Raw genomic sequence first — 12,448 nt, 5'->3', positions numbered from 1 at the left:
GTAGCCCGTTTGCTGTTAGTGTCCTTGGTTCGAGTCGGGAACAACCGTATTGTACAAAGAGACTTTAAAATGGTATCTAATTAATGAAAGCGTAGAGTATTCTTGGGGTAAGTAACATATGCATTTAATTAGTATTCACAATTAGAACATTCAAATAAAAGTCGTGCTAACAAGGTGTTGGTTGTCTATTAGGTATTATTTTACCTCACTTACCTTAACCCCTTGGTGATAAATCAACACGTTTTATACATTGAACGAATGTCCCTTCGAACATTTAAAGTATATTAGGAGCTTGCCCCTAATAAAAAAAAACATTTAATGTGTATCTTTAATTTCATTCAAAGTTGCATTATCATAACATTAACATTAACATAACATATTAATTAACCTTGTGAAGTCTTTTATCTAATCTGAACTTTTAACATTTTGAACTGAAAAAATAATCTTTTTTCGATATTCATTACTCATCTGTATTGACAGATTAATAGCTAAACCACTCTATATGTTAGGTATTTCTGTATAATATTTGAAACAAAAAGATTTTGTTACAGTATAAGAGGGAGGGCCCTGGGTTTTAATGCAACCATCTCGTAATCAATGAGCAAATGGCACGACTTAGAATTCGTATTTCAATCTGAAATTTTGCATGAGTAATCCTAGGTAGGTCTATTTTCCCTATATCGAACAAAAAGTTGGAAAAGTAACAGCCGTTTAGCCGTTTTTTGCCTATTTTCAGGGCAAATTCATCATTAATTAAGTAGGAATCAACTGTTTAAAACATATTTTTGGTTTGATTCATGTTAAATGATAGCAATAACCATTTTTTAAATTTCTAGTGTCAACAGCTACGGCTAGAACCGTTTGATAACGTTTGAAGTAGCAAAGAGTATTATGTGGAGATAGGTTTCGTGACTAATTTGTTCTGAAGATTGCTCGAAATTCGAATTCTAAGTGCCATTTGCTCATGATTACGAGATGGTTGCATTAAACCCCCTTTAGTATAATCATTTTCTTTTTGATTGTTTTGTAATAACCTATTTAATTACTTGTTGGGTGTAGTGGTACCTTGCAGGGAAGCTTAGCAAAGGACTTGCTAACGCTATTGTACCTGCATCACTCTGCAAAATTATTAAGCGCTTACAGATTGTCGCGAGTCTTTATTTAAAGAACAAGGATGACAACATCCATAAAAGCGAAGCACTGAAACGGTAGGACAAACGGACATTAACACTTGAATAGTGTCAGAACTGAATAATCATAATATAAATGTATAAGAGTCAAAGCAAAATTGTAAGTAAATGTGTTGAAAAACTACTTGATACAGGATAATGTTTATGGACATACTTACATTTTCAGGACTTGATTATAGAGTTGCATCGCTTATTACATTATACTTTGTTGTCCCAGGAATAAATTTACCAAAAATCAGATCAATCCGATGATTAGATCACATAAAAATTTGTTGTTCAAAAAGTAAAAAAATCAACATGTTTAAAATGGACGTACGGACATTTAGGTAATGATTATAGAGTTGCTACGCTTTCTAAATCGTACCTAGCTACCAAAGGAATCACCATACAAAATTTTAAATTGATAGGACAATACTAACATGCCTAAATTAACAAAAAAAGCTATCCGTTACGGACAGACGTACGGACGGACCGACCCTAATTATAGAAAAGCTTCGCTTTTAAAAAGGATGTATTTTTGTGTGCTACTATAGATCTCGCTAACAACTTAAATTTGAGGAAAGTGAATTCTGCAAAAATATAATATTTAGTGTATGGTGTCTGTCATCCTTGTTTATCTAAAATTAGCGATGTTATATAAAAGTATCGCAATATTATATAAATGATCTAGTTAACTTGAATAAATAAGTCAAAAATAGCCTCAATTTTCAATAACTCATTACTATTATTACATATTAAAAAGTTTTATCAGCGAATGTACTCTATAAGTAACTGTTTCCTTTTCTCTTTAATTATTTCACATTAATATCTTTTTTACTTCTTTCCCATTCTCTTTCTTTCTGTTTTTCTTTCACTATATTTCTTTCTCTCTTTCTTTTTCTTTCTCTCATTCTTTCTCTTTCTTTCTTTGACCTTTCTTTCTCTCTCTCCTTGTCACCTTCTCTCTCTTTCTTTCTTTCTCTCTCTTTCCCACTATTTTTATCTTTCTCGTGTTCTTTGTGAATGCACTCATGTTTAGCTTATAAATTCAAAAAGCTTCGCTATAATGAGACTTAATTTCCTCGTCCAAACTTCAAAGTGTAGTTGCATAATATTTGAAGGGCTAAACAAATCTATTGAATATAAATTTTAGGTGAACGATAGTTATTAATTTATCGTATTATTGACAGTTTTCCGCGGATATTAAAATGAAAACAAAACAGGTTTTAATTTTATAATTATTATTTAATCATAAGTGGAAAATTGTCTATAATACAATGCTATACATGATTTTTCATTATGGCAGAGAACATGTTCTAATCCAGCTGATAGTAATCGGTTTCGAAGCCATACTGGAAAAAAAACTCTGTCCTATTGGCATTGGTATTGTATGACAGGTTTAAAGCTTTTAAAAAAAATATTCTAAACTAAAAACACTTTTCCTCTCGCTAAGGTATAAAGTTCACAACGGCTAGGTGACGCAATTAATTATTAAAAGCGTCACAAACGGATATCTTTTTTAGTTAATTTAGGCATGTTAGAATTGTCCTATCGATTTCAAACTTTGCATGGTGATTCCTTTAAGAGTTAGGTGCGATTTAGAAAGCGTAGCAACTCTATAACCAATACAAGAATGTCCGTACGTCCATTTTAAACATGTTGATTTTTTGTGATCTAATCATCCGATTGATTTGATTTTTGGTATGTTTATTCCTGGGACAACAAAGTATAATGTTTCAAGCAAAGCAACTCTATAATCAAGTCCTAAAAATGTAAGTATGTCCATAAACATTATTCTGTATCAAGCAGTTTTTCAACAAATTTACACTTACAATTCAGTTCTGACACTATATAAGTGTTAATGTCCGTTTGTCCTACAGTTTCAGTGCTTCGCTTTTATGGATATTGTCATCCTTGTTACATTAAAAAGAAAAAAACATACCTTAATTTTTTTAACAAAAAACTGTGTTTTATCACTTAAAACCATTTTCACAAATAAAATTCTAACTTTATTTTCAATTATTTATTATTACTGAAAAATGCTTTTAATAAATAAACTATTATTGCGTATTTTATTTATAGATAACAATAAAAACTAAACTCTTTACAATGACGCTTTTATTTAGTCTAAATTAAATTTAGAGTAAATGTGTAGCTGGGAGTGCATACACTTACACATAGTTTCACATTGGTGTCGTGTTTTAAATCAGGGATTTAAAGGGATAAGACAATTGCCGATAAATTGATGCATATCTGCAATGATGATAAACATTATTATCCTATCTATTTAATACAATTAGTGGTTGAAACGTTTCGGCACTCAACTAAATCATCCAACCAATCCAAATTCAATAAAAGTCCCCAAAATAATTGAGCCTACGAATAAGAAAATGTTATTATATCTTTATCTTATATGTTATGTTATATCTTTGGGGACTAGTGTAATAAACAGCTCAATGTCGGCTTCCTTTCTGTTTTTTAATTCACAAAAGACACAATTCTTAAACAAAAGTATGTTTGACTGTCTTAAACGAAGAATCTCCCCATCCATTAAACCGATATGTTTCTCCTTTACAATACAGCTTCTCATAGGTCCTGGTAAGGTTTATAAATATTTTAGGGGAGGATACCAAAACCCTCTAAAGAGAAGTCGTCCATAGAGAAAATAACCCCACCCCCAAAATTGTTTAATGATGAAGAGAGAAAGAGGAAAGAGAAAGAGATGTTTTAATAGATTGCGATACTAATGCGATTCATCATATACATATGTGGAAGTGAACGAACACCGTATAGCTGATAATATACCTTTTTATAAATTGTTAACACTTTTAACTAGTTCTCCAGTACTTGTTACAATACAGAACAAAGTTTGGTGATAAACAAAATTATCCCTTATGTAGATCAAAATTTTTATTGAATATTTTGGACATTATTAGTATGGATTCAAAAACAACCAATAAAAATTTCATTAGAAGTACCCAAAGTTTTTAGCCAACAGAAAAGGAAAAAAGGTTATAAATATTTGGGTACCAGTGTAATTATCAGTCTAATGCGTTGGAAAAGAATAAAAAAATCCAACCAGCAATTTCCGAGATCTTTAGCTTCAGACAAACAAGACCTTACTACATTATATGATAGAGTGATAAAGATTTATTTTTGTAGATTTAGTTTTTGCTTAAATAACTCGGTTTAACATCTATCATTTACACGCCTCACCCCAGAGAATGGAAAGTATGAATTGAACAAAAAATTTGAAATAATAAAATGCAAATTTTCATTCAGAAAAAAATTTGCACAAACATTGCGATTTTGTCTGGATATTAAAAGTACTTTTTACTTTAAAGAATTGACTTACTGATTATTGACGTCTTAGGGGGATGGGTTTAATGTAAAAAAAAAAATAATAATATGGAAGACGAAGAAAGTCCCCTAAAAAAATTAGTATGTGACGTCACAAAAACGAGGGATTATCCATCCCTTTTTTAGGGGTTTTCTTTCCCACTCCTCCTCCTAATCCCTCATGTTTATGACGTCATTAAGAGACTTTCTTCGTCTTCATAATACGTTCTATTCCAGTTGCTTAGATAAGATAAGATAAGATTTATTTTCCTCAAAGGTACAACATATTTTTATTAGATATATGGCATTTTTTAAAAGTTACTATGCTTTGATTGGTTTGTTTCTTCTTGTTTGTTTTATTTGGTTTCAAGTTTAGGAAAAAAGAACAATTTACATAATAACTATTATTAGGTACCTAGCATGGAATTGGCCGAACTTCGTCTCCACCTAGTTGCCAAGCCAAATTCATATAGGATAAAATATCATTTTACAAGAAAAATTCCATGCAACATTGTACCAGATAGTTGGCATAACCCTTTAAGGGTTGTGGAGCCACTGGTGTACTTTGACGCTTGCCAAGCCAATACAATGTTATATGTGCAAATACAAATCTTAACAATAATAAACAATACAATATCTTGCTGTGTGATTCAGACATCCTCCTACTATCAGTTGCAACTCCTCCAAGCATAAGTTCGGAACAATTAAGGAACCGAAGCCTTCGTGAGAAGTCGCTATTCCCGTTGTGATCCTTTGGCAACCCTGTCCTGACTTTCCACACAAGATATCCACAAAAATGCATAAGTGAGAGAATTAAATATTAAGAATTTTTTATTAAAAGGATTTTGTTAATTTTAAAGCTTGGTTAACAAAATAATAAAAAAAATCCTAAGCACTTAATTTTATGGGATATTTCTAAGCTACCCTGATATGTATGTTGTTATTGTAGTATTTCAATGAATGTGCAATTAATTTTAACGTGTTTTATTTGCTTAAAATAGTAAATGTACCTAAAAAAAAGATTTTAATTCTCCTAAAACATTTTATTTTCCTTTCAGATGACAGGTATAGTACTAAAAATTGTGTATAAAAGATTCACCTCAATGAATTTTAACTGAAAGTAAGCCTGCAGCTGATTTTAAAGATTTGTTCCTTTTAAAGATTGACTCTCTTTTTTTTGGGGGGGGGGGGGGTAGGTACAACCCCCCCCCCCACTTTTGTAGAGTTCTAATTAAAAATTTTTGAGAGGCAAAATGTGTTTTATAGAGATTCCCCCCTCCCCCCTCCAAAAAAAAAATATAAAATATGGACGTCCATTTGGGAAGGTTGTCATTAAGTGAAGCCCCACAGTAAAATGTGGAGACTTACTTTTCAATATACTCTAAACAATAAATTGTTTAAAAAACATTAATTTTAATAACATTACTGCAAACTTTATTCTGAATATAAGTTGGTATCGGGCGTGTTTTATGTAAACTTCCTGTTCGTTTAGATCTACCGTAGCTGGGTGGGGCTCACAACAGAAATAAATTAGAGTAGCAAAGCTACTTTACAATTCGAAATATCAGTTCGTCCATCAGTTTCCTCGTTTGTCTATAAAGAAAAGAAGTACAAACGTTAATTTCTAGGCTTCTATTTTAGATATAAGGCTAATTTTTTGTGTGTTGTAGATGTCCTGAAACAAGCATCTAGAATATATTTATTTACTCTAATCAGTGGCGTGCGAAGCACTTTGTCTAGGGGGGGGCATTTTGAAGATTTTGTAAAATTTTGCCCCCCCCTGAATCAAAGTGCCCCGGGGGGGCACTTTGCTTTAGGGGGGGGCATTTTGATTATATATACTAATTTTAAATAAGGGCGTTTTAAGGGGTGGGATTATTTGATTATGGGCCTCCTAGTCCTTATCCCTTCTTCCCCATCCCTATTTCCCATTTATATCCCCCACCTCTCCCCCCCCATCTCTCCCCCCCCCATCTCTTCTCCCCCATTCCTTCTCCCCACCCTGCGATGACCAAAGGGAAGGGAGCTAGAAGGCATCTTCGAAAAAAAAGTACAGAAGATAATTTAACCTTCCCCCCCCTCCACCACAAAACATTTTTAATGGGTGGAAGGGGATGTTATAAAATCACAGCAGGAAGGATGAATAACCCAATTAAAAAAAATTGAAGGGGGGGGGGGAGATAAAAACACTCATTTTGGAAATAATTTACCAAAAATTAACCTAATATGAAAAAATGATATTAAATATTTCTTTATTGTTTGACAACAAGGATGACAACATCTTTAAGTAGCAAAGCACAAAAAATCATTAATAAGAATACAGACAAGTAGATTTAAAGAGCATCTGTTTAAATAAATACATATTTTAGGTAGAAAAAGTCACAAATCCTTTTTCCTGTATGTTGTGTGATGACAGTCAAAGTAAATTACATACTGGATGCTCGAAACAGCGAGAAATTTTATTTTTTTTAATATTATAATCCACAAAAAAATTTATCGTACCATAAAAACCAAAGTATAATGAACTGTGCAAAAAATAAAAAAAATTACTTGTCCTTTCATTGTGATAAAAAGCAGAAACCATTTGGAAAGGCGCGAAGCGCAAATTTTTTTCTTCAAATATGCAGGAAGGAAGGGGTTTTTGGGCTATTTATTACACTAGTCCCCAATATTTCATAGCAGAAACCATTTGGAAGGGCGCGAAGCGCAAGTTTTTTTCTTCAAATATGCAGGAAGGAAGGGGTTTTTGGGCTATTTATTACACTAGTCCCCAATATTTCATAGCAGAAACCATTTGGGAGGGCGCGAAGCGCAAATTTTTTTCTTCAAATATGCAGGGAGGGAGGGGTTTTTGGGCTATTTATTACACTAGTCCCTAATATTTCATAGCAGAAACCATTTGGAAGGGCGCGAAGCGCAAATTTTATTCTTCAAATATGCAGGGAGGGAGGGGTTTTTGTGCTATTTATTACACTAGTCCCCAATATTTCATAGCAGAAACCATTTGGAAGGGCGCGAAGCGCAAATTTTTTTCTTCAAATATGCAGGGAGGGAGGGGTTTTTGGGCTATTTATTACACTAGTCCCCAAAATTTCATAGCAGAAACCATTTGGAAGGGCGCGAAGCGCAAATTTTTTTCTTCAAATATGCAGGGAGGGAGGGGTTTTTGGGCTATTTATTACACTAGTCCCCAATATTTCATAGCAGAAACCATTTAGAAGGGTGCGAAGCGCAAATTTTTTTCTTCAAATATGCAGGGAGGGAGGGGTTTTTGGGCTATTTATTACACTAGTCCCCAATATTTCATATAAAATTTTCTTATTCGTTGGCTCAACAACTTTAGGGACTTTAATGGAATTTTGATTGGTTGGTAATCTATATAAGGGGTAATTTTGTGTATCATCATTGGGGATGTACAAATTTCTCTGGTAAAAAGTTTATATTATACAAAATAAAATACTTCCTATAACCTGGTTTGTTATGTTCAGTGAAAAAAGATTATAACCCAATTTCTACACTAATTAAAAAGATTGGTAAGGTTGAATGAATAGTAACTGTCTGTTTGGCGCGAAGCGGCAAAAATTTTTTTTGAAGTATTTCTTGATCTTTTTTTTGGAAACTGGGATAGTTTTGCTTGTTGTAGGGTAGGGGGCAAAAAGGGGCATTTTTGTTGACCAGGGGGGGGCAAAATGGGGCATTTTTTAACATTTAGGGGGGGGCAGGGGGGGGCGGTTGCTAGGGGGGGGCAGGGGGGGGCGTTTTGGTCGTTAGGGGGGGGCGATTGCCCCAACTGCCCCCTTCGGTTCGCACGCCACTGACTCTAATGATTCTTCTTTATTTTCTACAAAAAATAATTACGTTAAATATTACATTTGGTAAATCAAAATTATCAAAAGAAGAAACTTTCCTAAGAGAAATAACCCTTAGAAATATTTACTTTTTCTTTTTTCAAACTAAAATTAATGGTGGTGTAACCGTTATTAGATTATAAAAAGTGCTTGTTTATAGAAGATGATTAAAGTCCCTCAACAGATTATGACGTCATACGATAAAATAACCAATTAGAGACCAGCATAAATTTTACCATTGGCTATTCTATCGTATGACGTCATAATCTGGTGAGGGACTTTAATCATCTTCTTGTTTATAGATAATTGAATTTCCTAAAATCAACAAACTTTTTCAACAAAATCATTAAAATTTTAAGTATCACTTCAATTTTATGTCATAAAACAAGGTCATTTATATTCATATGTATCGAAGCAATATTCAGTTAAAAATCTCAATATTATATTAAATATCTAGCGGCTTCGCTCCAAGCATCTAGGAGCTATGTATTCTAAGGAGTAAGGAAAGCAGTAAAATAGCCTATTTTTCAGGAATAATACCTACTGGTCATGTGGGACACCCCCATCCACCAAAAAAACTAAAATCCCCCACCCCATTTTTTTAAGTAGGCTGTAGCAGTGCATATTTTCTTTAACAAATTCTATATAGGAGGGTTGACGACGAAGCTCAATCTGTCCCACTTTTGAGCAAGACGATTCCCTTTTCTCCCATCTCTTTTGAAGAAATTTTCTTCCCCCCCCCTTCCCTTTTTCGTTTCCCTTTATATGACGCCATATAGGAATCGTCTTGCTCAAAAGTGGGACAGATTGGGCTTCGTCGGGTTGACTTTCCCTTACCTCATAGTGCGAAGCCCCTAAAGGCTAGGGGCGAAGCTGCTAGTTATTATTAAAATAACAGACAAATAAGAGAAGTCTATCTTACATAAAATTGTTGTAAAAATGGAAAGTTTGAAATCAAATAGACGATTTTAACATGCCTACAAGAACAAAACGAACTAGCTGTTACGTACGTATAGATGGACGGATTAACCTTAATTATAGAAAAATCTTCGCTTTATATTATTACTGAATACTTTTTTATTCGTCATGCTAAACGTGCATGTAACTTATCAAATTTAAGAATTATTTAGTTTTTAAGCGAATTTTTATTATAATTATGGCCTGTCCTACGTCCTTAACGGAAAGCTCGATAATTTAGGACTATTAGAAAAGTTCTATCGATTTTAAACTTAGATTATAACTCCTGTAAGAGTTAGGTACTAATATTTAGAAAGCGTAACAACTCTATAATCGTAGCCAGAAAGTATGTACCTTTATTTTCAACATGTTTATTTATAGCTTTGATAACAATTTTTTTGTATGATATATGTAGTTCTATATTATTCATCTGATTTTTGGAATTATGATTTCTGGGACAAAAAGAAACATTCAAATTAGCGAAGAATCTCTATAATATAATTCAAGCCCCAAAAATGTAAGTATGTCCTTAAACAGAAACCTGTCTTTAAGCATTTTTACTATTTTGGTCAACTTTATTAATATTGTGCTTATTAAGTTCTGGCATTCTTAAATGTTGTTGTTTGTTTGTTCTACCGTCTGATTTAAAAGCGTTGCTTTTAGGGATGTTGTCATCCTTTTAACAGGTTTTTTTTACTTTTATAGGTTTTTGTTGTACTTGTCAAGATAATAACAACTTTCTTAAATAGTGGGATGTGTGCACGTGTCCTCAATTCTTTAAAGCACAGCTTTAAAGTAAATTATATATTTCTAAACTTTTTCTACAGAGCTGGATCTTTAAATCATTTTAGTTGTGAGCCAGATCGGGGTGAGCCGAATTTCAGCCAATCACAGCGCGGCATTTCATAAAATGCTGTGCTCTCATTGGTGGAAAGTTGGCTCACCCCGATCTGGCTCACCACTAAAATGATTTAAAGATCCAGCTCAGCTCATCAAATTAAAGATACCTAACATTATTATGTTTTGTCGTACGCAGTGCATAGTAGTGACTTGAGGTATTTTCCAAAATATCACTATTATTGCCAAACGCCTATTATAGCATTAATTGGGACAAATAATAACAAATATATGAACCTAAAATGAACCTGATCTATATTGGATACGTTTTCACTTTGAGCTAGCGGTTGAGCTTTTAAGGATGAGTGTATCAATATCAATTTCATTTTATTTAAAGTAAAAAAATGTAGTAAATGGTAAATAAACTGGCCAAAGCTTTTTCTAGTATGGTTCCGAATCAACCACCCTATTTCCGCAATATTAAAACCGGTTTTGAAAAATTATATCTTACTATCTGCGGAAAACTGTCTATTTTACAATGCGATAAATGATTATAACTTACCCATTTTCATGCAAATGCTCTATCGGACCATCTTCCAATACATCAGAACTCGAATCACTGGCACTGCTGTTATCTTCACTTTCATGAACAAGGTCCTCTTTCTCCAGCTCAGACATTGCATAAATAGAACCCTCCAAACTCTGATTTTGAGCAGAGTTGGGACATTCGACCATTTCACTGTCAGAAATAGAACCTTTGTCACTATGTTCTTTTTTCACATCTTTAAGTTGACTTCCCTGAATTTCAAAAATAAGGCCTTCAATGAGCAGGGCATTTGCAGTAAATTTAGGACTGGAGTCTTCTAGAATCTGGTCTGTTTTGACTCCATCTTTATCTTTTTCAAGAATAAGGTCTTCGTCAACCGAGCTTGTAGTATCAGTTTCATGAAATGTGTCATTTTCAGGAATTTCAGTTTTGAGAGTCTGCCCTGTTTCAACCTCAACAATTTCATTTTCATTGGCATCAATTTCAGGATTAGAATCTTTTTCATTGATAGATTCCCTATCAGTGTTGCTTATTTTGACATTCCCTTCTGTTTCACATTGTTCGTCATTCGTGTCTGTTTCCAAGATTGGTTTTGCACTTGTCACAGGATGGGCGGTTGATTCCTCGGCGGTAAGAGTCGAACTCTCATTACTGGGTTTAAGAATTTTTTACTCGAGAATTGACAAATTAACAAGGAGGGAAGGGACATTGGACTGTAAATTACACTAGAACCTAAAACTAGGAAAAGGCAATCTTTTCAATCAATTAAACTAATCTTTAAATCTACCACAAGGTAATTTTGTTTATCATCATTAGGGATATTCGTCAATTTATCATCCATTGTCTTATCCCTTAAGATCCCTATTTAAATATGTATCATATTTGTCAATTACAAGTAAAAATTCCTTAGGGAAGATCTGATGTTGCTGTAGAATGTTTGAGTTACAGTGTAGACAAACCCCCATATTGCAAAATTGCTCAGATACCTTTCATATTAAAAGCATACATAAAGTTTTATTTTGCAGTAAAGCGACGCTTTTTTTTGTCCGTCGTCTCTCCGTTAAAGTTTTATTAACACTTTAATCTGTTGAGTTTAAAACTTTGGGTATTTTGATTAAATATCGATTGGTAGGTACAAACATTTAGTGTCAAAACATTTCAACAAATAATTTAACTTTCCAGAAGAAGAGATGTCCATCAATTTATCGTCCATTGTCCAAACCTGATCCATAGCTTTTAGCTTATGAATGTAAAAAGTTATTGTCGAATCTTAATTTAATTTTTTTTAATACTTTTACCACAGTGCTTATACTTTTGAACATAATTAAAATTGTTTTTTGATGATTAAAACTTATAATGCTTTGACCTAATTAATGAAAAAAATAAATGTTGATACATTTTAAAAATTTTATTGCATATATAATTACTTGACCTAATATCACTGTTTACTAAATTCATTTTCTTTAGAGATAAACTTCAAAGTATAATTCCCTTATTGATAGGAGGTTTTAAAAATTATTTAAATATCAAAGAAGAGACTTTACATTCACATAAAACGTTGTGCAGAATGTCAGTATTTACCACGTTTTGGACAAAACCATTAAACTTGTATGCATACCTGATAGGGTATTTTAACTGTAAAATAATCTGGTACCAAAAGTTTCAAAAACATTTTCTTATTAATTGACTTAAAAACTATGAGAATTATAATTGAATCATATTGTTTAATACAAAATACAAACTTATCCACT

The 12,448-nt window shown here is 32.8% G+C and overlaps 1 protein-coding gene across 1 annotated transcript in view; it reads right to left on the bottom strand.

Annotated features, from left to right (window-relative positions):
* Positions 1-11,406, bottom strand: part of LOC145322984 (uncharacterized) — a 162,009-nt gene extending 150,603 nt beyond the window's left edge. The window contains exons 1-2 of the mRNA XM_080165372.1: positions 11,390-11,406; positions 10,713-11,348 (exon numbers count right to left, since the gene is read on the bottom strand). Of these exons, the coding sequence (XP_080021498.1) occupies positions 10,713-11,348; positions 11,390-11,406 (653 nt within the window). The remainder of the gene's footprint in view (positions 1-10,712; positions 11,349-11,389) is intronic.
* Between the last annotated feature and the right edge of the window lie 1,042 nt (positions 11,407-12,448).

This window comes from Acartia tonsa, chromosome 6, assembly GCF_053477335.1.
Source record: "Acartia tonsa isolate MP-2025a chromosome 6, ASM5347733v1, whole genome shotgun sequence".
Classification (NCBI taxonomy): Eukaryota; Metazoa; Arthropoda; class Copepoda; order Calanoida; family Acartiidae; genus Acartia; species Acartia tonsa.
Note: the sequence above shows the minus strand (reverse complement) of the source record. Positions and strands in the feature narration are given on the sequence as shown.